Genomic DNA, 22216 nt, shown 5'->3' with positions numbered 1-22216 from the left:
TTTAGTGTAGTTTTTTGAATGAGAGGAAACGTCCGAGCACGTGAACCCCTGACCCTACAGATCACCGTGGCAACACGCCCCCGCTCCGTCTCTGGTCATGGGGAAAAATCAATGTAAAGCATCTCAATTAATCTGCCGGGGGTCATTGATTGAGAGTTTTGAAGTAGGTAAACAACCTCGTCTGTGTAAAGCCCTGATCAGTTCATCACCAAACACGCACATGGTGACTTCAGATTTATTTTATTTATTTATGTCATTATTATTTAGTATAATTCAATGAATAATATTGTAGATTATGGTGCTAATGATCAAATTAATAACTATTTATGACAGATGTGCATCCCTCCCATGGTGCTTTGCATTATGCATGTGGACTCATTAGTGTTTTTATGATTAAAATCAGACAGTGAGAGAAATATTAAACGATACACAGTAGATTATTTCTCTGTAAGTGCAGACGGTTTATGGATGTTTCATCCACTTGTTTCCTTTTATTCTTTGTGTGTATGTGTGTGTGTGTGTGTGTGTGTGTGTGTGTGTGTGTGTGTGTGTGTGTGTGTGTGTGTGTGTGTGTGTGTGTGTGTGTGGTAAAAAAAGGAAGCAGAGAGTGAAGGACGAGAGAACAGGTTCATTGCAGCTTTAATAACGCGTACCATAGAGTAAACGAACCGTTTTCTGGTACACTAACACACACACACACACACACACACACACACACACACACACACACACACACACACACACACACACACTCTCTTCACTGTCTCAGTTAAAGTGTTATTTGTGTTTTCACTCACTGTAGTTAGATGAGCTGTAATGTACTAATGAAAATCCTGTATCACTTCACTTTCACTTTTCTTCTCTCTTTCTTCATGCACATCACTGCATGGTTTTATTTTTTTATTATTCACTTCTGAATCTCAATATGATGACAAATCACTTTGCTGTTCAAACTCTTGGCTCTCAGTGGTTGATTCTTCGCTCATCGATCAGATTTAGGAGTCAATATGCTGGTTTTTGTCAAGCAAAGTCATGTTTGAGCTCAAAAACAGATTGCAAAGCCTCTTCTTTCTCCATAACGCTGACATAAAACCTCCTAATTTTGATGTTATTTCTCATAATTGTGACTTTATATCTGTATGTCATGCCTAAACTATACGATTTACAACATTTGACTTTTACATATTAAAAATTGTGTCCAAAGAAGAAGAAAATATGAGAAATAAAGATTGTGACAAATAATGTCTCCACACTCTTAAAAAAAAATGCAGGGTTGAAAATAGACAAACCCAGCTAACCGAGCGATTGGGTTGTTTTAACCCAACGATTGGGTTGGGTTGTTTTAACCCAGTGATTGGGTTGTTTTAACCCAGCTAACCCAGCAGGTGGGTTGTTTTAACCCAGTTGCTGTGAATGGGTTGTTTTAACCCAGTGGTTGGGCTGTTTTAACCCAGCTAACCCAGCGAATGGGTTGTTTTAACCCAGTTGCTGCGATTGGGTTGTTTTAACCCAGCAAATGGGTTGTTTTAACCCAGTTGCTGCGATTGGGTTGTTTTAACCCAGTTGCTGTGATTAGGTTGTTTTAACCCAGCGAATGGGTTGTTTTAACCCAGCGAATGGGTTGTTTTAACCCAGTTGCTGCGAATGGGTTGTTTTAACCCAGCGATTGGGTTGTTTTAACCCAGCGATTAGGCTGTTTTAACCCTAGGTAACCCAGCGGTTAGGTTGTTTTAACCCAGCGAATGGGTTGTTTTAACCCAGTTGCTGCAATTGGGTTGTTTTAACCCAGTGTTTGGGTTGTTTTAACCCAGCGTTTGGGTTGTTTTAACATAGCGAATGGGTTGTTTTAACCCAGCGAATGGGTTGTTTTAACCCAGTTGCTGCGAATGGGTTGTTTTAAACCAGTTGCTGTGATTAGGTTGTTTTAACCCAGCAAATGGGTTGTTTTAACCCAGTTGCTGCGAATGGGTTGTTTTAACCCAGCGATTGGGTTGTTTTAACCCAGCGATTGGGTTGTTTTAACCCAGCGATTAGGCTGTTTTAACCCTAGGTAACCCAGCGGTTAGGTTGTTTTAACCCAGCGAATGGGTTGTTTTAACCCAGTTGCTGCAATTGGGTTGTTTTAACCCAGTGTTTGGGTTGTTTTAACCCAGCGTTTGGGTTGTTTTAACCCAGCGAATGGGTTGTTTTAACCCAGTTGCTGCAATTGGGTTGTTTTAACCCAGCGTTTGGGTTGTTTTAACCCAGCGAATGGGTTGTTTTAACCCATTTGCTGCGATTGGGTTGTTTTAACCCAGTTGCTGCGATTGGGTTGTTTTAACCCAGTTGCTGCAAATGGGTTGTTTTAACCCAGCAAATGGGTTGTTTTAACCCAGCAATTGGGCTGTTTTAACCCAGGTAACCCAGCGGTTAGGTTGTTTTAACCCAGTTGCTGCGATTGGGTTGTTTTAACCCAGCGGCTGGGTTGTTTTAACCCAGCTAACCCAGCGATTGGGTTGTTTTAACCCAGCTAACCCAGTTTTTGGGTTGTTTTAACCCAAATATTGGGTTGTTTTAACCCAGCGAATGGGTTGTTTTAACCCAGTTGCTACGATTGGGTTGTTTTAACCCAGCGGCTGGGTTGTTTTAACCCAGCTAACCCAGCGGTTAGGTTGTTTTAACCCAGTTGCTGCGAATGGGTTGTTTTAACCCAGCTAACCCAGCGATTGGGTTGTTTTAATCCAGCTAACCCAGCGATTGGGTTGTTTTAACCCAGCTAACCCAGCGATTGGGTTGTTTTAACCCAGCTAACCCAGTGGTTGGGTTGTTTTAACCCAGATATATTGGGTTGTTTTAACCAAGCAACTGGGTAAAATGTTTATCCAACCTGCTGGGTAATTTTATTTAACTCAACTATTGTTTAACAATTACTGTATTGCTTGCTTAAAATGAACATTTTTTAGAGTGCAAGTGTGCCATTATTGGCCAGAATAAGATGCAAAGATGCCAAACGTCCCCCTTTTGCATTTATTTGAACTTGTGAAAGGGGGAAAAAAATAATTATCGTTATTTGTGTCAGTTTCTTCACATGACGTTTTTCTGTTTTTCAAGACATGATCCCACCAGCCAAAGATCACTTATGAGTGTGTGGGTGTGTGTGTGTGTGTGTGTGTGTGTGTGTGTGTGTGTGTGTGTGTGTGTGTGTTTGAGGCGGCTCTGGAGGTCAGCATTACCCTAAGTGATTAGTGAGCTCCAGCCAACCACACACTCACTCACACTCACTCACACACACACACACACACACACACAGTCACTGCGGCAGCTACTACAAGCATCGACAGGCTCGCTCATCCATCTCTCTCTCTCTCTCTAGCGTTTAATCGCAGTGTTAATATTTGATGCAGTCGGTGCAGGAGGCTGTCGAGTCTGCGGAAAGAGACAAAAATACTGCATACACACATCACATAAAACAACACAAACCGCCTCAAAATCAACCTCGAACCCAGCGACCTGAGCAGAACACACAGAGACCTCGTCGATAACCCCAGAAATGCCTCCAGATGTCTCTGAAATGAGCGTTTTTTCAGACGGATTGGCTGTTTCACGTGTTTCTGTCTGCAGATGAATCTTTGATGTGTTCATATATAACGCGCTTGTGTTGATACTGGGTGTACATGCTGATGGAAAAAAAAATTAGATTTACTTTAAAACTATTTTCACTCAGAAATTGATAGTAAATTCACAAATAATTACAAAGAACACATTTAATTAAACATACAATTTTTAGTATTTTCTTGGAAAAGGTTGTCCAGTAATCTTTGTTTTATTTAAAAACAGTGTAGTCTGATGATTTCACACTCTGACCAATAATGGGATGTTTAAGGGGGATTTTAAAGTGTGCAGAGCTTGTTAGATGCACTAGATAAAGATGACGTGTGTTTGTGGTGTAATAGACACGCTGACTCTTGGCAAATGCATCTCTGTAATGGCCAGTTTGCTCTTAAATAATACATGTGCTGTCGGCACGAGCGTGTGTTTCTCTCTCTGTGTGTATGTTAATGTGTTTGGCTACACATGTGAAGGCCAAATGTGCTCACTAATATAGTGAAATATCATCAGAATGTGGCGTTGTTAGTTAAAATCTAATGCACAGGTTTCTGTCATTAATCTGAAAGAAAAACAAGTGAAGTGAGTTGTTCTCACTATATGCATAAATGAACTGCAGCATTTTGGAGAGAAATCTCTTGTTATTTTAGTAAATATAACATGTAAGCATTCCCAAACGCAATAAGTCACACGTCATTATCTCAGTTGTTTCTCAGATTTAGACTCATGCTGATGTTCTCTGCTTTTCAGATGTTTCTCTTGTGAAAAACAACCCATAATCTCACATGTGTCTCCTGTAGAGATTCAGAAGAGATCTCAACAATGTCTCAAACTGCAATATATAGGGCCCTATGAAATCCATTTTATTTTGCCCAAATTCTGTTTTTCTGTTTATTTATTTATTTATTTATTTGGACTCCATTTTAATGGTTAAATTAAATTTTAGTAATCAAAAAGCATGTTTAATTAATTGAAATCATGAAACTTATACAATTTAAAAACAATTTATTAAAAGTTTAACAAAAATGATATTATTTAGGCCCCTATGTAATGCATTTTCCCCTCAAATTCTGTTTTATTTTTTGCCAAATTTTGTTTTCTGTTTTAAGTTTTCTGGATTCCATTTTAATTGTTTCATTAAATTTGAATAATCAAAAAGAATGTCTAATAAATTGATTTCATAAAAACAACACTATTTCACTTTTCTATTAAATGTTTTTTTTTTTTTTCTTTTTTTCTGAAATTCTTTTTTTCTGGCAATCAAATGAAGGCATAAAACTTTAATTTAATTTATCTTTTAATCATATGACATTAAACAAACTTTTTTTGTCAAACAAAGTGCTGCACAACAGAGCTTTACTGTTAAAATTAAAACATGGAAGAAAAATCATGAAAAAGTAATATGTTTCTATCACAATTCCTTTAAGTTAAGTCAAACTTTTATTTTGAAGGGTTGCCGTGAGTTTCTGTGTGTTTATGATATGATGATAGTTTTTCTCAGATCAAATGGTGAAATGCTCATGAAGTGATTCTGGAGATAAAGTTCATGCGTTCATGTTCTCATATAGTGAGGCGGCAGAGGATGAAAACAGCACGAGTGTCACGCATGCTTCGGTGTGTGTGAGGTAGACCTAAATGAAACCACGCGTCTGGACCATTCATTCACACAGAAACATGCAGAACATGCAGGATTCAAATTTAAATACTCTTTTTGTGGTTTAATATTCACAGACACTAGTCTATATCGTGATTTGATTTAAGTGTACTCACCTACTTTTTATTTATTCATCAAAAAATTTACAACTTCCGTGACGCCGCGTTATACAGTAAATTACGTTTTTATGACTGGATTCCGCGATTCCATCCGCGTTTTCCTCATCGCGGAAATCATAGGGCCCTAGATATATGTTGCATATATTTAGCAAGAATATAGTTTATATTTTGCAAAATTGTAAGCCTCTTTAGAGCAGTAACTTTTTTTTGCCCAAATTTTCATTAATGTAATGCAATAAAAAAAACGTGTGAACAACAAAAAATATTATTAAAAAAAACCCCAAGGGCTGTATGTAATCATTTTTTATGTATTAATCGCTTTTTTTATTGCCAATGTGTAAACAGCTTGTAACAAAACTTAAAAACGAGACTTCCTAGATTGTCTGTGAAAGCCTGTAGACTGATTTTTATGTGAAGGACTCGGGACGTTTTTGCCGGGAAAATCAAAAGCTGTGATGGTTACACTCATTCCCGAGAGCCTCTTCTATGACACATGAAACTTGCGCTTATACAGTGTTCATTGTATTACCAGATAACATATTTTGAGTTTCTGTTGATTAAATCAATAGCCTTCATTGTATTAACTCAAATTTTTAATTTCAATGAACTCAAAATTTTGAGGCAACTTAATTTTTTAAGTTAAACCAACAATTCTTTTACAGTGTAGATACTTAGACTTTTGATTTTAATTGAGTAAGTTTTCACTCAATATCGATACTTTAACTGTAAAAAATATATTGTCCGAGTACTTTTACACCCTTGAGAGAGAGTGAGAAGTACATGAGAATCACACTTGTGTTTCTGAAGGGATTTTAGGAGAAACGTCTGAGACAAAGTTGATACTTGTATGAAACACAACTCCATGAAAGAGCAGCATCTGAGCAATACCATGTTTGTGCTGTAGTGACCCTTTGTCTTGTGTTTTGTGGTCAGGTGGTGTGTGTAAGTCGGCTGGTGTCGCTCTGGTGTACGGGACGGTCCTGACCGATCACCTGTGGCGATTAGGACTTCCTCTCTTCAGCACACGGGTGAGAGAGGCTCTCTGTGTGTGTGTGTGTTGATACAGTGTGGTTTGTTTGTGCGTCCATGATTGATATGAACAGGTGGATTTGTGCTTGACTTGATGACATCACTTCCCCAAGCGTTCAATCACAGTGCGAGTGGCATCGTGTGTTCGACTGAGCGCCGAGCAGGTGTGTGTGTGGAGGGTAAATATGCTTTTGGGATTCAGTTCAACGTGGTGATGTGTGTTGATATGATATATTTGTGCGATGCTGTTTGTTGATGCTGGGAGAAACAACAGGTGCGATTCGTAAAGTTCCAGCGGGTGATTGTGAGGAGATGATCACCTGTTACCCACTGAAAAAATTACTCTTGAACAGTCGGTGCTCATGTGATCAGCGTTAGAGCTGGCTGAATGTCAACATCAGCACCTTTTATCATGCTGTCTGAATCAGACGCTTCCTGTAGAATCAGAGTCTAAGAATCAAACTGGAGTCGGAGAGTCAAACTAGAGTCATAGAATCAAACTGGAGTCAGAGATTCAGAGTCAAAGAATCAGACTAGAGTCTAAAAATCAAACTGAGTCGGAGAGTCAAACTTATGTCAGAGATTCAGATTAGAGAATCAAAGACTAAAATTAAAGTATCAATAAATCAATTTAGAGAATAAATGAATCAAATTAGAGATTCAAACTAGTCGAACAATCAAATTAGAATCAGAGATTCAGAGTCAAAGAATCAGACTAGAGTCTAAAAATAAAACTGGAGTCAGAGAGTCATTTATGTCAGAGATTCAGTTTAGAGATTCAAAGACTAAAATTAAAGTATCAGTAAATCAACTTAGAGAATCAATGAATCAAATTAGAGAACCAAACTAGTCCAGCAATCAAACTAGAGTCAGAGATTCAGAGTCGGAGGATCAGACTAGAATCAGTGAATCAGACTATAGTCAACGAATGAAACTACAGTCATAGATTCAGAATTGAGAATCAATTAATCAAATTAGAGAATCAGACAATGGTCATAGAATAATCAGAGTTAGAGAAGAATCAGAGTTGGAGAATCAGATTAGTCAAAGAATCAGAGTAGGAGAATCAAACTATAGTCGAAGAATCAAACTGGTCAAGAGACCTATAATAAGAGTAAGAGAATCAAACTAGAGTTGAAGAATCAAACTGGTCAAGAGACCTATAATAAGAGTAAGAGAATCAAACTAGAGTTGAAGAATCAAACTAGACAAGAGTAAGAGATTCGGACTAGTATCAGAGATTAAGATTAGAGAATCAAAGAATCAAATTACAGAATCAAATTAGAGCCGAAGAATCAAACTAGTGTTGAAGATTCAGATTAGAGAATTAATTAATTTAGAGAATCAAACTAGAGTCATAGAAAAATCAGACTCAGTGAAGAATCAAACTAGACAAGAAACAGAAAATTAGAGTAAGAATCAAACTAGAGTCAAAGAATCAAACTAGACAAGAGTCAGAATGTATCAGAGTATAAACTAAACATTGAACTATAGTGAAATAAGAATATAATCAAACTAGAGTTGAAGAATCAAACTAAGCATGAGACAGAGATTCAGATAAGAGAATCAAAGAATCAAATTATTGAATCAAACAAGAGTCAGAGAATCAGATTAGAGTCAGAGAATCAGACTAGAGTCTAAAAATCAAACTCGGAGTCAGAGTCAAACACATGTCAGAGATTCAGGTAAGAGAATCAAAGAATAAATTAAAAAATCAATAAATTAATTTAAAGAATCAATGAATCAAATTAGAGAATCAAACTAGTCAAAGAATCAAACTAGAGTCAGAGATTCAGAGTCGGAGGATCAGACTAGAATCAGTGAATCAGACTAGAGTCGAAGAATCAAACTACAGTCAGAGATTCAGAATTGAGAATCAATTAATTAAATTAGAGAATCAAACAATGGTCATAGAATAATCAGAGTCGGAGAAGAATCAGAGTCAGAGAATCAGACTAGTCAAAGAATCAAACTATAGTTGAAGAATCAAACTGGCCAAGAGACAGAAAATAAGAGTAAGAGAATCAAACTAGAGTCAAAGAATCAAACTAGACAAGAATAGTCAGACTAGTTTCATAGATTAATATTAGAGAATCAAAGAATCAAATTAGAGAATCAAACTAGAGTGAGAGAAGAATCCGAGTCAGAGAATCAAACTAGTGTTGGAGATTCAGATTAGAGAATTAATTAATTACTTTAAAGAATCAAACTAGAGTCACAGAAAAATCAGATTCAGTGAAGAATCAAACTAGGCAAGAAACAGAAAATCAGAGTAAGAGAATCAAACTGGAGTCAAAGAATCAAATGAGATAAGAGTCAGAGAGTATCAGAGATTAAGATTAGAGAATCAAACTATAGTGAAATAAGAATATAATCGAACTACAGTTGAAGAATCAAACTAAGCATGAGACAGAGATTCAGATTAAAGAATCAAATTATTGAATCAAACAAGAGTCAGAGAATGAGATTAGAGAATATGAATCTAAGAATAAAACTAGAGTGAGAGATTCAGACAAGCATCAGAGAATCAATTTAGAGAATCAGCCTGGCGTCAGAGATTCAGACAAGTGTCAGAGAATCAGATTAGAGAATCAAACTAGATCCAGAGAATCAAGTTGGAGAATCAGATTAGAGTGACAGAATCAGATTCATGTTGTGTAAATCTTTGAGCTTTACAGGACACAGAATAAAACATCACTCATCAGCAGTGAGACAGATCTGGACTGAATGTCTCTAGTTACATTTGTTGTTTTTTTCCCCTCTTGTAGTCTAATTATCATTTCTAATAATATTCCTCAGAGGTCTAAGAGAGATACTAGAGAGAAAAAAATGACCACAGATAAAAATCCAATTAAAGGAGACGCGGGGCTGGAGAAGAGTCAGCTGGTGTTACAGTACAGGCTGTGTGTGTGTGTGTGTGTATGAGGAGTTTATCTGGCACAGCAGCAGATTCTGTCTGTGTGTGTCTGTGGTTTGTAGGCTGCGTTTTTAAAGTGTGTCCTGCAGGCAGATATTGATGACCTGTTTTTAAAATGTGCTGATGCAGCAGTGATGAAACTACAGCATCTCATGTACTTCTCACTCACTCTCTCTCTCTCTGTTTCTCTTTATATAAAGGGATTGAACTGACTTTAGGGGTGATTTGTATGATAACACATCTAGGCCACATTTCATCCCAGTGTCTGAAAGAAAAATGCTAAATTATTAATAAAACACAGCCTGTGTTGAAGACCGTTATGGTTTTTTCCACATTGTGACATCTAAGCACATTTTCATGCAAACTCTCATTACTGTAATGCACCAGTTTTACTTTTTCCAATCATTCGTAAAGGTGATTCTCATTAGTTTCTCATTACTGTAATGCAGTCATTTTTATTCATTCTATTGCTTTTACTCGTTTTTTGCACTGTATTGCAGTAAAAATGAAAGCCACAACAAATATAACCATGATGTATAAATGCTTATAATTAAATAAACTAAAAAAATATTTTTGTTGTTCACATTACAGTAATGATTTTTTTAATACAATTTTTTTTAATTTATATTTTATAATGTCATGAATATAACAATAATATATTTGTTGTTTTTATTGCATTACAATAATAAAAAATTAAAGTAAAATATTTAAATGTTAAACTATGAAAATAGTCACAATGCAAAAAAAAAAAAAAAAGAAAAAAAGAACAACAAAAAGATCCCTTAAAATATTGTCTTGCACAATTTATTTTTTTGTAAAGTGTTAAATATAAATTTGAATTTTTATTTATTTTATTTATTTATTTTTTGCATTACATTGAAAATTTGGGTTAAAAGTTGTCATGAATATAGTAAATAATAATAAAATCAAAACCTTAATACTTTAATGGACCTTAAATTAATTTTCTTGCAAAGTATATTAAATAATATTTAATTTATTGTTCACATTACAGTAATGTGAAAAAGATTTTATTATTATTTTTTATTTATTAATTTTAATGACAATTAATGACAATTGGGTTAAATATGCTTAATTGTCATGATTCAACAAATAATAATAATAATAATAATAATAATAATAATAATAATAATTATAATCTCCCCTAATTTTTTTTTTTTCAAAATATTTTTTTTCCCCAAAATACATGCAAAATATAACATATAAATATATAATATATTTTTGTTGTTGTTGTTGTTGTTGTTCATATTACCATAATTTGAATAAAGTATTTTTTTTTTTATTATATTAATAAAAAATTGGGTTTAATGTGATGATGCAAATAATCATAATTGCTCAAAAAAGGCTTCACTTTTTGCAAAATATGTTACTTTTTTGAGCACATTACAGTAATAGGAATAAGATTTATTTACTTTATTATTATTATTATTATTTGCATTTCATTATTATAATTTTTGGTTAAATGTTATGAAAATAATGTCAATATGCAAAAACTATAATAATAAAAAAACTAAATAATAAGAAAACTTAAATGAACTTTAATGGACCTAAAATGGATTTTCTTGCAAAATATATTGAATAATATATATATATATATTTTTTTTTATTTTATTTTTTTTTGGTCAAAATTACAGTAATGGGAATATGATTTTCTTTGTTGTTGTTGCATTACGTTAATGAAAATTTGGATTAAAAAATGTGCTTGTCATGAAAATTATTTCATGATTCAACAAAATAATAAAAATAATTGCTTACATTTATTTTCTTTCAAAATATAAATTGTATTGTAAAATATATGGAAAATATATATTTGCTTTTGTTCAAATTACAGTAATTTGAAATTGTACTTTTTTTTTTATTACATTAATGAAAATTTGCATTTAATGTCATGATGCAAAAAATCACAATTTCCCTTAAAAGGCTACAGTTCTTGCAAAACATAAAATATATTGTCTTGCAAAAAATATGCAAAATATACTATATTATTTCTTTCCTTTGATTATGAGGCGAAATATGAGCCATACGTTGTAGTTCCCAGCATGTGTGCGAGACATACAGCAGATTCACGGTTGGCTGTTTTAATGACATACAGACGCTTCACAGTGAAAGAAACACGGCTCGTCCTCCATCTTTATATGTTCTTCTCTGTTTTATGATGTTTGTTTGTGGTGCTTGTCGGGTTTCAGACGGCGAATCTTGAGAGGATTGTGGGTAGAGCTTGTTCACTCACATCCGCCATCAATACTGTCATCAGAGAAAACCCCCTCGCTCTCTCTCTCTCTCTCTCTCTCTCTCTCTCTCTCTCTCTCTCTCTCTCGCTCTCTCTCTCCACGCTGGAGGCTGCTGTGATCCTGGTTCAGACTCAGTCTTAAAGTAAAGCTGCTGTGAGACGAGAGCAAAGGAAGGAGTAAAAGAGTATCAGACACACTGACGCCACTTCTCGAGGTGTTTCCTGAGAAACCACTGAATTCTAGACCTCCAAACATCAGAAAAGTCAGAAGCGGCATCTAGGAGGAGAGGAGGAGAGAAGGAGAGGAGACAGAAGGAGAATCCAGCTGTCCTGAACTCAAGAGAGACAGAGAGAGAAATATCTGTAGAGGGTTTTCGTGGCTGAAATGATGATGTACTTTTGGGTGAGTATGAAGATCGTCGCATTTGCTGCATGTCTGCGATACGCGCAAGAGAAACGTACTGGTGTGCCGGTGATGTTCATGTACACTGCGCTTGTGTTACATGTGTTTGATCAACTGTGAACTACTCACTTCTGTTTCGCTTGGGACAGGGAATTTATTATAAGCCGTATTGCTCAGAGGAGGCTCGTTTAGTGCTCAGGACACTTCATGAAGTTGAACTTTGTCGGGAGATGTAAAACGGAGCCAAACAAGTAATCCAGTAAGAGCATAGAGTCTTAAAATGAATGTGAGAAATGTTTGAGGTCATATTGAGATTTGGATCTGAGCACAGTTTGAGAAATTATTGAGATTTCTTTGAAACTCTACATGAGATCTGCAAGCGACTCTGTCTTGGAGAAATTTGAGACATATATGAGATCTTTCTTGTGATTATTATTTTCTATGGGCGATTTAGAAAACTGTCATTGCTCAGTTTTTGCTCTTTTATGGCTCAGGGAATTTAGTGTTTCTTGGTATCAACATTATCTCCAATGTTTCTCCAAGAATCAAAAGAAATACTAATTAAGATCTCCTCTAAAACTCTAGAAGAGACATATGTGAGATCTGTTAAGTGTACTTTCCATTCATTCTCATTGACGTCTTGGAGAAAGATTTGAGACCTCAAAGAGATCTGCTTTTCTGATTTTTCTTTTTTATGGGCAATTTAGGGAAGTGTCATTGCTCAGATGCTGTACTTTCATAGCTAAGGGAACCTAATGTGTTTCTTGGTATCAACATTATCCCAAATGTTTCTCCAAAAATCAAAAGAAATCAAATTTGAGATCTCTTCTGAAGCTCTAGAGGAGACACGGGATATCAGTGAAACAGGCGACTCCATTTGCTCTCCATTCAATCTCATTGACGTCTTGGAGAAACATTTGAGACCTCAAAGAGATCTCCTTTCTTATTTTTCTTTTCTATGGGCGATTTAGGTAAAATGTCATTGCTCAGATGTTGCTCTTTCATGGCTCAGGGACCTTAGTGTTTCTTGGTATCAACATTGTCTCAAATGTTTCTCCAAAAATCAAAACAAATCAAATTTGAGATCTCCTCTAAAGCTTTAGAGGAGACATGTGAGACCTGTGAAACAGGTGACTCCATTTGCTCTCCATTCAATCTCATTGATCTCTTGGAGAAACATTTGAGACCTCAAAGAGATCTCCTTTCTGATTTTTCTTTGGCGATATAGGGAAACGTTATTGCTCAAATGTTGCTCTTTCATGACTCAGGGAACTTAATATGTTTCTCAGTATTACATTATCTCTGATTTTTCTCCTAAAATAAAAAAAATAAAATAAAGATTAAACTCACGTGTGAGATTATGGGTGTTTTTCTCAGTAGAGAAATGGTAAGAATTCAGCTAAAGTCTCTATTTGATCTCCATTTGCTCTCATTGCTGTTTAGGAGAGACAACTGAGACACAAAAGACATCTGATGTGTGATTTCTTCTTCATCCAGGACAGGAGTGTGTTTCTGTGTTAGAGTGGTAGAAACAGAGAAAGTTAATCTCTGAGCTCAATAGAGTGGACGTATTTCTCAGAAGTGTTTCGTTCAGTCTCAGCAAGCTTCAAATTAGTTCATTTTTGTTAATTCCTCTGTATTCAGTCATTTTCGTAGAGTGGGCTGGATTGTGTGATGGAGTGAGGTGTTCCCGTACGGTCAGAGACATTCACTGATGATCAAGTGTCCACATCAGTGAGATGAACGTGAGCGCTGACCGAGTTCTGCTCATTCGAGCTCTGTACTCACGAAGATCACGTGTGTGTGTGTGTGTTTGTAGAATCAGCAGAATCATCCCGTAAACCTTCTGTGCTGTATTTTACAGTGTGTGTAGCGTTCAGGCTCTGTGTTGCTTTTCGTGGTGTTGTTTTTCTGTAAATCCTGTGCAGTGATTCTCATTCTGTGCGTGTTTGTGATTTGTCCGTCACACTCTTCACTGCAGTTCAACTCATTCATTTGGAAAAGAAAAGTCTGAATGAGAGAGACTAGTCATAACACAATTTATCTAGTGTAAATATGGAAGTCTCTTAATGTACAGTGTATGTGTGTGTAGAAGAATGACTTGTTGTTTATGCATTCAGCATTTTAGGGTGTGTTCACACTTCGATTAAAACTCTGGTGCGATTGCTTGGTTCATTTGAATAAGTGTGAACGCTGCCATCTGAACCCTGGTGTGCACCATACAAAAGGTCTCAGTCTGCTTCCAAACAATCTCTGGTGCAGTTCGACTGAAATATGAACGCAACACAGACCTCTGAACGAACCAAAAACAGGACGTGACGTCTCAAGATGCCACCATATAAAGCACAGAATGCTCAAGCATACCTGTTTTTTCTCATCTTATTCGCGATCTTGTCCATTACAGGTCAGTACGGGCATCAGAAACCACGTCTCCTCACAGCAGATCTTCGTTTGTGTGTGTGATGGAGGAATTTCTGCTGCTGTTTTGGCTCCTTTACACATTTTATAAACACTTTGTGAGTTCTCAGCTGGTCAAAATACCATCAAATGTTCACAATGAGCTCATTTAGCCCAGCACACAGCATTGTTTTGGATGTTCACTAAGTTCTGTCACAAAATAGACAGACATAAAAGCCTTTTTTTTTGGTTTTGAATCTTTAGGTTCGGTTTTAAGTGTGAACGCTAAGCAAAACAGGACCAAAAAAAAAAAAAAACGAGAACCGAACTACAAGTGTGAACACACCCTTAAATACTAGTTACTACATGGAAAGACCTGTTGCTGGTTGCGTAAACTACTTAGACTAGTCTTAAAAGTTATTCATCTAATTATTTTCAAGAGTGGTGCTAACTTTTTAAAGTCAGTTACATAAAAACAGTTACAGTTTAAGTCAGTTTTGTTATAGCTCAAATTAGATTGGTCTAATTTGAATTGGCAAAGTAAGACTGATTAAAGATTATCTCTTGTCCAAATGCAAGTTGGTCAAACTTGTTCTTAACATAAAGGCTAAGTTTATGCAACTGGCCCCTGGTGTTTAAAGGGGATATATCATGAAAATCTGACTTTTTCTGTGTTTAAGTGCTATAATCAGGTCCCTGGTGCATCTACCGACCAGAAAATGTGAAAAAGGACAACCCAGTAACTTTGTTTTGGTTCGCCTTTCTCTGCAAGCATGTGAAAAAAATGAGCCGCTCAGATTTCGCTCCCCTAGTGACGTAGGAAGGGGATCTTATTATAATATTACCGCCCCTTAATCTGCACGTTTCCACCCACAGCGCCACCATTTTGTTTTGGTTTGGTTTGAACGATGTAAGGTTACTGACAATCGTCATTTTGGCTGCGTGAGATTCTCCCGCTTTGTTGTTGTTGAGCAACCGAAGCGTGAGCTGTTAAAGCTCCGCCCTCTTCTGGAAAGGGGGCTGGGACCGGCAGCTCATTTGCATTTAAATGGACATGCACAAAAACGGCGTGTTTTTACAAATAGGGGCACATTTAACAAGCTATAATAAATGATCTGTGGGGTATTTTGAGCTGAAACTTCACAGACACATTCTGGGGACACCAGAGACTTATATTACATCTTGTGAAAAGAGGCATAATAGGTCCCCTTTAGGTCAAGTATCAGTAGAATTGCTCATTATTAGTGTTTGTGATGTGATTAGTACCTTCCTTTAGCACTATTAACGTTCGGCATGTGTGTGTCGTCCTGCAGTGTTTGAATGATTCCTCAAATCGTGTGCTGCTGAGGAGAGTTTGTGCTGATACTTTACTAACTGATCAGATACACCATTTTCACCTGCTCGACCAGAAAACATCCCACAGACAAACACCACTGATATTTTCCTCAGGAAATGCAAAAATCCTGTTTCTGAAATGCATTGTTGTCGCGTTGCACTCTCTGTAATGATTTACACTACACAATCCACACCAGAAGAAGCTCAAATATAAGAGAGTTTTCATTTGCATCACACATTTTCATCATTCCCAGACTTCCGTTTATGTTATTTTAGACTTTTCATCACTTTTTTATTATTTGAATCATGTGGAATACAATCAGAGTAAATGTGTCCAGCTTCTGGCTGTTAGTGTGTTTAAAGTCGGCATGAAACAGAAGTTGTGATAGTCTTTTCTTCCCTATTGTGACGTATATCTCAGTGAAATGGCTTCACAAACAAGAACAAATGTAGGGCGGGGCTTGATTTTGTCCATGGGGAATACTATTGGTGGATCTCATGTGAGTGACAGGTTGCCCCGCCCTCGTCATCAGAGGAGAGAAGAGCTGAGCTGCAAGGAGGAGGAGAAGTTATTTTGATTCAAGTTTATGAGGCGCATGAATTTGAAAAAAATAATAATGTGCACGGATAAATCATTTATAATAAACACTGCAATATTCCATTAAAACAAGAATTGTCAGTTTTGATTTCATGGTGACTTTAAAGAGGTCAAAATGTTTGAATATTGCAGTTATTCTCAGTGAGACTGCGGTGAGAAGTGTGGAGACACAGAGGTGAAGGGTGTACAGGTGTGCGGTGTTACCTGTCTCTCCGTCTGTCTCTGGGGAGGCCACAGCTCTGCAGTGCAGTATGGGAATTGAGCGCGTTCGCTCCTCATTAGAATATTTATTCAGGAAACAGATGTTCAGTTTGAGGGCGACACCTTAGGCTCTCTGTCCCCTGCTGTACACACACACACACACACACACACACACACACACTCTCACGCATGCAGGGCCGGCGGAGGCTCTGAGGGGCTCAAACCCTCCGCAGCAGCATTAATCTCTCTGAATGGAGCTCCATCTGCTGAAGAGAAAACACTCAGGTGATGGAGTCACACCAGAAATTACTGAGACAAAACATGAGATCAGATTTAACCCTGATGGGCTGCGTTTCATCAGAGAGAGAGAGAGAGAGAGAGAGAGATGTGGTGTTTGTGTCCTGCTCTGAATCTGATGAATAATTGACGAGAACAGAGGCTTTACTGTGGAACAACAGATGATGGTAATAGAGGAGAGAGAGAGAGAAAGAGAGAGTGAACGGAGAAACGAGATGACAGAAAGAGTGTTAAAACTGCTCAAACTATCTATCTGTCTATCTATTGTTCTATCTATCTATTTGTGTCTATCTATCTATCTATCTATCGTTCTATCGTTCTATCTGTCTGTCTATCTGTCTATCTATCTATCTATCTATCTATCTATCTATCTATCACTTCTATCTATCTGTCTATCTATCTATCTATTGTTCTATCTATCGTTCTATCTATCTATCATTCGTTCTATCTATCTATCTATCTATCTATCTATCTATCTATCTATCTATCTATCTATCTATCTATCTGTCTGTCTGTCTGTCTGTCTGTCTATCTATCTATCGTTCTATTACTTCTATCTATCTATCTATCTGTCTGTCTGTCTGTCTGTCTGTCTATTGTTCTATCTATCTATCTATCTATCTATTGTTCTATCGTTCTATCTATCTATTCTATCTATCGTTCTTTCTATCTATCTATCTATCTATCTATCTATCTATCTATCTATCTGTCTATTGTTCTATCTATCTATCTATTGTTCTATCGTTCTATCTATCTATTCTATCTATCGTTCTTTCGTTCTATCTATCTATCTATCTATCTATCTATCTATCTATCTATCTATCTATCTATCTATCTATCTATCCATCTATTATTATGTCTATCGCTCTATCTTTTGTTCTATCTATTGTTCTATCGTTCTATCTATCTATTGTTCTATCTATCGTTCTATCTATCTCTCTATTTTTCTATCGTTCTATCTATTGTTCTATTCTTTCATTTTATCTATTTTTCTATCTATCGTTCTATTTATCTGTCTGCCTATCTATTATTCTATCTATTGTTCTATCATTCTATCATTCTTTCGTTCTATCTATTTTTCTATCGTTCTATCTATCGTTCTATTGTTCTTTCATTCTATCTTTTTCTATCTATCGTTCTATCTGTCTGTCTGTCTATCTATTGTTCTATCTATTATTCTATCTATTGTTCTATCGTTCTATCATTCTTTCGTTCTATCTATCTATTTTTCTATCTATTGTTCTATCGTTCTTTCATTCTATCGTTCTATTGTTCTATCTGTCTGCCTATATATCTATCTATTGTTCTATCATTCTATCTATATCTATCTATCTATCTATCTTTCTATTTATCGTTCTATCTATTGTTCTATCGTTCTATCTGTCGATCTATCTATCATTCTATTGATCTATCATTCTATCTGTTGTTCTATCTATCATTCTATCTGTCCATCCATCTGTCATTCTATCATTCTATTAAAAACAAATATCTATAAATATTCTATAATATAATATCTGAATAATGTTATATAATATCTGAAAATATAAATATTAAATGTGTATGAATTATAAAGTGTCTGTTTTCAAGAGTATTTACAGTAATTAATTTCACACTGTGAGCTCAAACCATGATAGAAACAGGACTGTGAGACATTTCAACACTTTCATCCATATTCGTGAATCATTACAGCAGAATTAACGTCAGTCATGACAGCTGTTTTCCAGATCATGTTTGAATATGTGAATGAGATCGTTGTGATTATCTGAGGAAGAGATTCCAGGTCAATCTGGAGTGATTCCCAGAGGATGTGACCTAAACACACTCCTCATCTGTTCTGAACATTAGAAAAATCAGCTAGATTCCAGTATAGTTTGAGGCGGTGAGGTTAAACACCATTAATTATCTGTATTTTTAACATATGGCTTGTTGTTTGTAATTTTTCCCTGCAGGATGTGAGTGGAATGAGATTAGAGGATGATTGTGTTTTGACCGGCGGCTCTGCCCACATCTCAGCTGCCGCACCTGCCTCATATTGATTAACCACTAACAGCAGTTTCTCACTGCGAGATTTTCATATACACGTCCACCGAGAGCGACGACCGCTCAGGGGAAATCACATTCCGAGAGCGTCGACTTGTGTGCAGAAATTCACCTCTGCGATCGCACCTGCCGTCATTAGATTCTCGTGCATATGGTGTACCGCAGCGGGCCGAACCGATCTATACACACCAAAAGAGAGAGAGAGGGAGAGTCTAATGTCTGCCAGCCGTCACATCGCTAACGATATGAATCGCCATAGATGCTGATCGTCATGCATTACTCGCCTCCGTCCGCCATCTTAGTTAACTGAGTCCGAGCGCTCCGCAGGGACCGATAACATCGACCCACGTTTGATCCATTGGCACAGATTTATCATAATGTGTTACAGTGATTTTAGCACATGCACAAAGCAGTGGCAGCCAAACATAAATCAAGCAATATAACAAACAATATAAAGACAAGTTATCATATTCATCTTTGTGGGATGATTATTTCTGCCAAACAGTGTAGAAACTTGGTAGATGCACATTAATGCTCAGATCTATCTATCTATCTATCTATCTATCTATCTATCTATCTATCTATCTATCTATCTATCGTTTTCTATCTATCTATCTATCTATCTATCTATCTATCTATCTATCTATCTATCTATCTATCTATCTGTCGTTCTATCTATCTATCTATCTATCTATCTATCTATCTATCTATCTATCTATCTGTCTGTCGTTCTATCTATCTGTCGTTCTTTCTCTCTATCTATCTATCTATCTATCTATCTAACGTTTTCTATCTATCTATCTATCTATCTATCTATATGTCGTTCTATCTATCTATCTATCTATCTATCTATCTATCTATCTGTCGTTCTATCTATCTATCTATCTATCTGTCTATCTATCTATCTGTCGTTCTATCTATCTATCTATCTATCTATCTATCTATCTATCTATCTATCTGTCGTTCTATCTATCTGTCGTTCTTTCTCTCTATCTATCTATCATTCTGTCATTCTATCTATCTATCTATCTATCTCTATCTATCGTTCTGTCTATCATTCTATCTATCTATCATTCTTTCTATAGTTCAATCATTCTATCTATCGTTCAATCGTTCTATCATTCAATCGTTCAAACATTCTATCTATTGTTCTATGTATCGTTCTATCATTCTATCTGTCGTTCAATCTATCGTTCTGCCGTTCTATAGTTCATTCGTTCTATCTATCATTTCATCCTTCTATCTAACATTCTATCTATCTATCTATCTATCTATCTGTCTATCGTTCAATTGTTCTATCGTTCAATTGTTATATCGTTCTATTGTTCAATTGTTCTATCGTTCTATCGTTCTATTGTTCAATTGTTCTATCTGTTCTTTCTATCATTCTGTCGTTCTATCGTTCTATTGTTCAATTGTTCTATCTGTTCTTTCTATCATTCTGTCGTTCTATCGTTCTATTGTTCAATTGTTCTATCTATCATTCTATCTATCTTTCTATCATTCTGTCATTCTATCCATCAATCGTTCTATCTTTCTATCTATCTATCTATCTATCTATCTATCTATCTATCTATCTATCTATCTATCGTTCTATCATTCTATCGTTCTATCTATCGTTCTATCTATCGTTTTATCTATCGTTCTATCTATCTATCTATCCATCTATCGTTTTATTGTTCTATCATTCAAACATTCTATTGTTCAGTCGTTCTATTGTTCAGTCGCTCTATCGTTCAGTCATTCTATCTATCGTTCTATCTGTCTATCTATCTTTCTATCGTTCTATCTGTCTTTCTATCTATTGTTCTATCTATCGTTCTATCTATAGTTCAATCGTTCTATCGTTCAATTGGTCTATCTATCATTCTATCTTTCTATCATTCTGTCATTCTATCCATCAATTGTTCTATCATTCTATCTATCTATCATTCTGTCGTTCTATCTATTTATATTTGAACTTGTAGTTTTGTTTGAATAAGTGCACATTTTAGGGTTTTGAGTTACAGTAGTACATCACAGTCTTTTATCTCAAAAGCTGAAGGAGAACATCAGTGATTTTTCCTGATCTGACCTCTTTACACCGAGTGTGAGGGTCTTGTGTCAGATGTATGATGTCATATGTGAGCCTCGTGTTTTCCTTCAAAAGCGTTTGACCATTAAGGGTCGTAAAGTTGTTTAATTTGCTTTATACGGTCTCGCCGGGGGCCAGTAAAGCCCTGCGGTGACACTCTGACTGTGTGCGTGTGTGAAAGGGCTGTAAAATGTGAGCACAGAGTGACATTAGTGTTATGGGATATTGACCAATTTTTGGAGAGTTTATGGTGCTAATCAAGGGCCGCGTCTGAGGCCGAGATGAATGTGTGTGTTGAGAGCAGAAAGTCACGGCAGGAGTGTGTTATTTTTTACAGAGAGACGGAGAACACACACTGTGACTTTGAGTTGGTCTGTATGAAGACGTCCCGCACTGGACTCTGATGAAGCTGTCTGCATATATATTTAGTGCTTTAATAAACGAAACGCGCCGTGTCGTGTCCCTGAAGAGCTTCTGAAACTAGATGCTGCTGATATTTAAAACAGAAAGCTTCCTGTTAAATATTATATATATATATATATATATATATATATATACAGTATGTATATGTCACATTTTTGTAAATATTTTATTATATCTTTTCATGTGACAACACTGAAGAAATGACACTTTGCTACAATGTAAAGTAGTGAGTGTACAGCTTGTATAACAGTGTAAATTTGCTGTCCCCTCAAAATAACTCAACACACAGCCATTAATGTCTAAACCGCTGGCCACAAAAGTGAGTACACCCCTAAGTGAAAATGTCCAAATTGTGCCCAAATTGTCAATATTTTGCGTGGCCACCATTATTTTCCAGCACTGCCTTAACCCTCTTGGGCATGGAGTTCACCAGAGCTTCACAGGTTGCCACTGGAGTCCTCTTCCACTCCTCCATGACGACATCACAGAGCTGGTGGATGTTAGAGACCTTGTGCTCCTCCACCTTCCGTTTGAGGATGCCCCACAGATGCTCAATAGGGTTTAGGTCTGGAGACATGCTTGGCCAGTCCATCACCTTTACCCACTGCTTCTTTAGCACGGGAGATATGAGGTTATTTTGGGCTCGTAATAATCTTTTTAATCTTTATCTTAATTATTGCTCTTATGTCTACATTTTCACTGTAATTCATGTATATAATGTTATTTTACCTATCTTTGTGGTTATTTTTGTCATTTCACCCTGTTTGAGTTATGTTTTTGCATTTGGGCCTAAATGTGGAAATGAGAGCGCATGTGACAAGTGTACATCACATTTATTTTATAGAGAAAACAAGGGCGACTCTCACACTAAGAGGCTGCTTATTTGTTTTTACATA

The 22216-nt window shown here is 36.2% G+C and overlaps 1 protein-coding gene across 12 annotated transcripts in view; it reads left to right on the top strand.

Moving 5' to 3' along the window:
• The window catches only part of rbfox3b (RNA binding fox-1 homolog 3b), a 327667-nt gene that overhangs the window by 176214 nt on the left and 129237 nt on the right, over nucleotides 1–22216 (top strand). For 8 of the 12 annotated variants that reach the window (XM_051887979.1, XM_051887972.1, XM_051887978.1 and 5 more), the window contains one exon: nucleotides 6292–6386. The exons of 3 other annotated variants lie outside the window; for them this stretch is intronic. In XM_051887979.1, coding sequence (XP_051743939.1) covers nucleotides 6292–6386 — 95 coding nt within the window. Of the gene's footprint in view, nucleotides 1–6291; nucleotides 6387–11703; nucleotides 11956–22216 lie in introns of those variants that run through there. One more of the 12 variants, XM_051887975.1, reaches the window with a different exon arrangement.

This window comes from Ctenopharyngodon idella, chromosome 3, assembly GCF_019924925.1.
Source record: "Ctenopharyngodon idella isolate HZGC_01 chromosome 3, HZGC01, whole genome shotgun sequence".
Taxonomy (NCBI): domain Eukaryota; kingdom Metazoa; phylum Chordata; class Actinopteri; order Cypriniformes; family Xenocyprididae; genus Ctenopharyngodon; species Ctenopharyngodon idella.
Note: the sequence above shows the minus strand (reverse complement) of the source record. Positions and strands in the feature narration are given on the sequence as shown.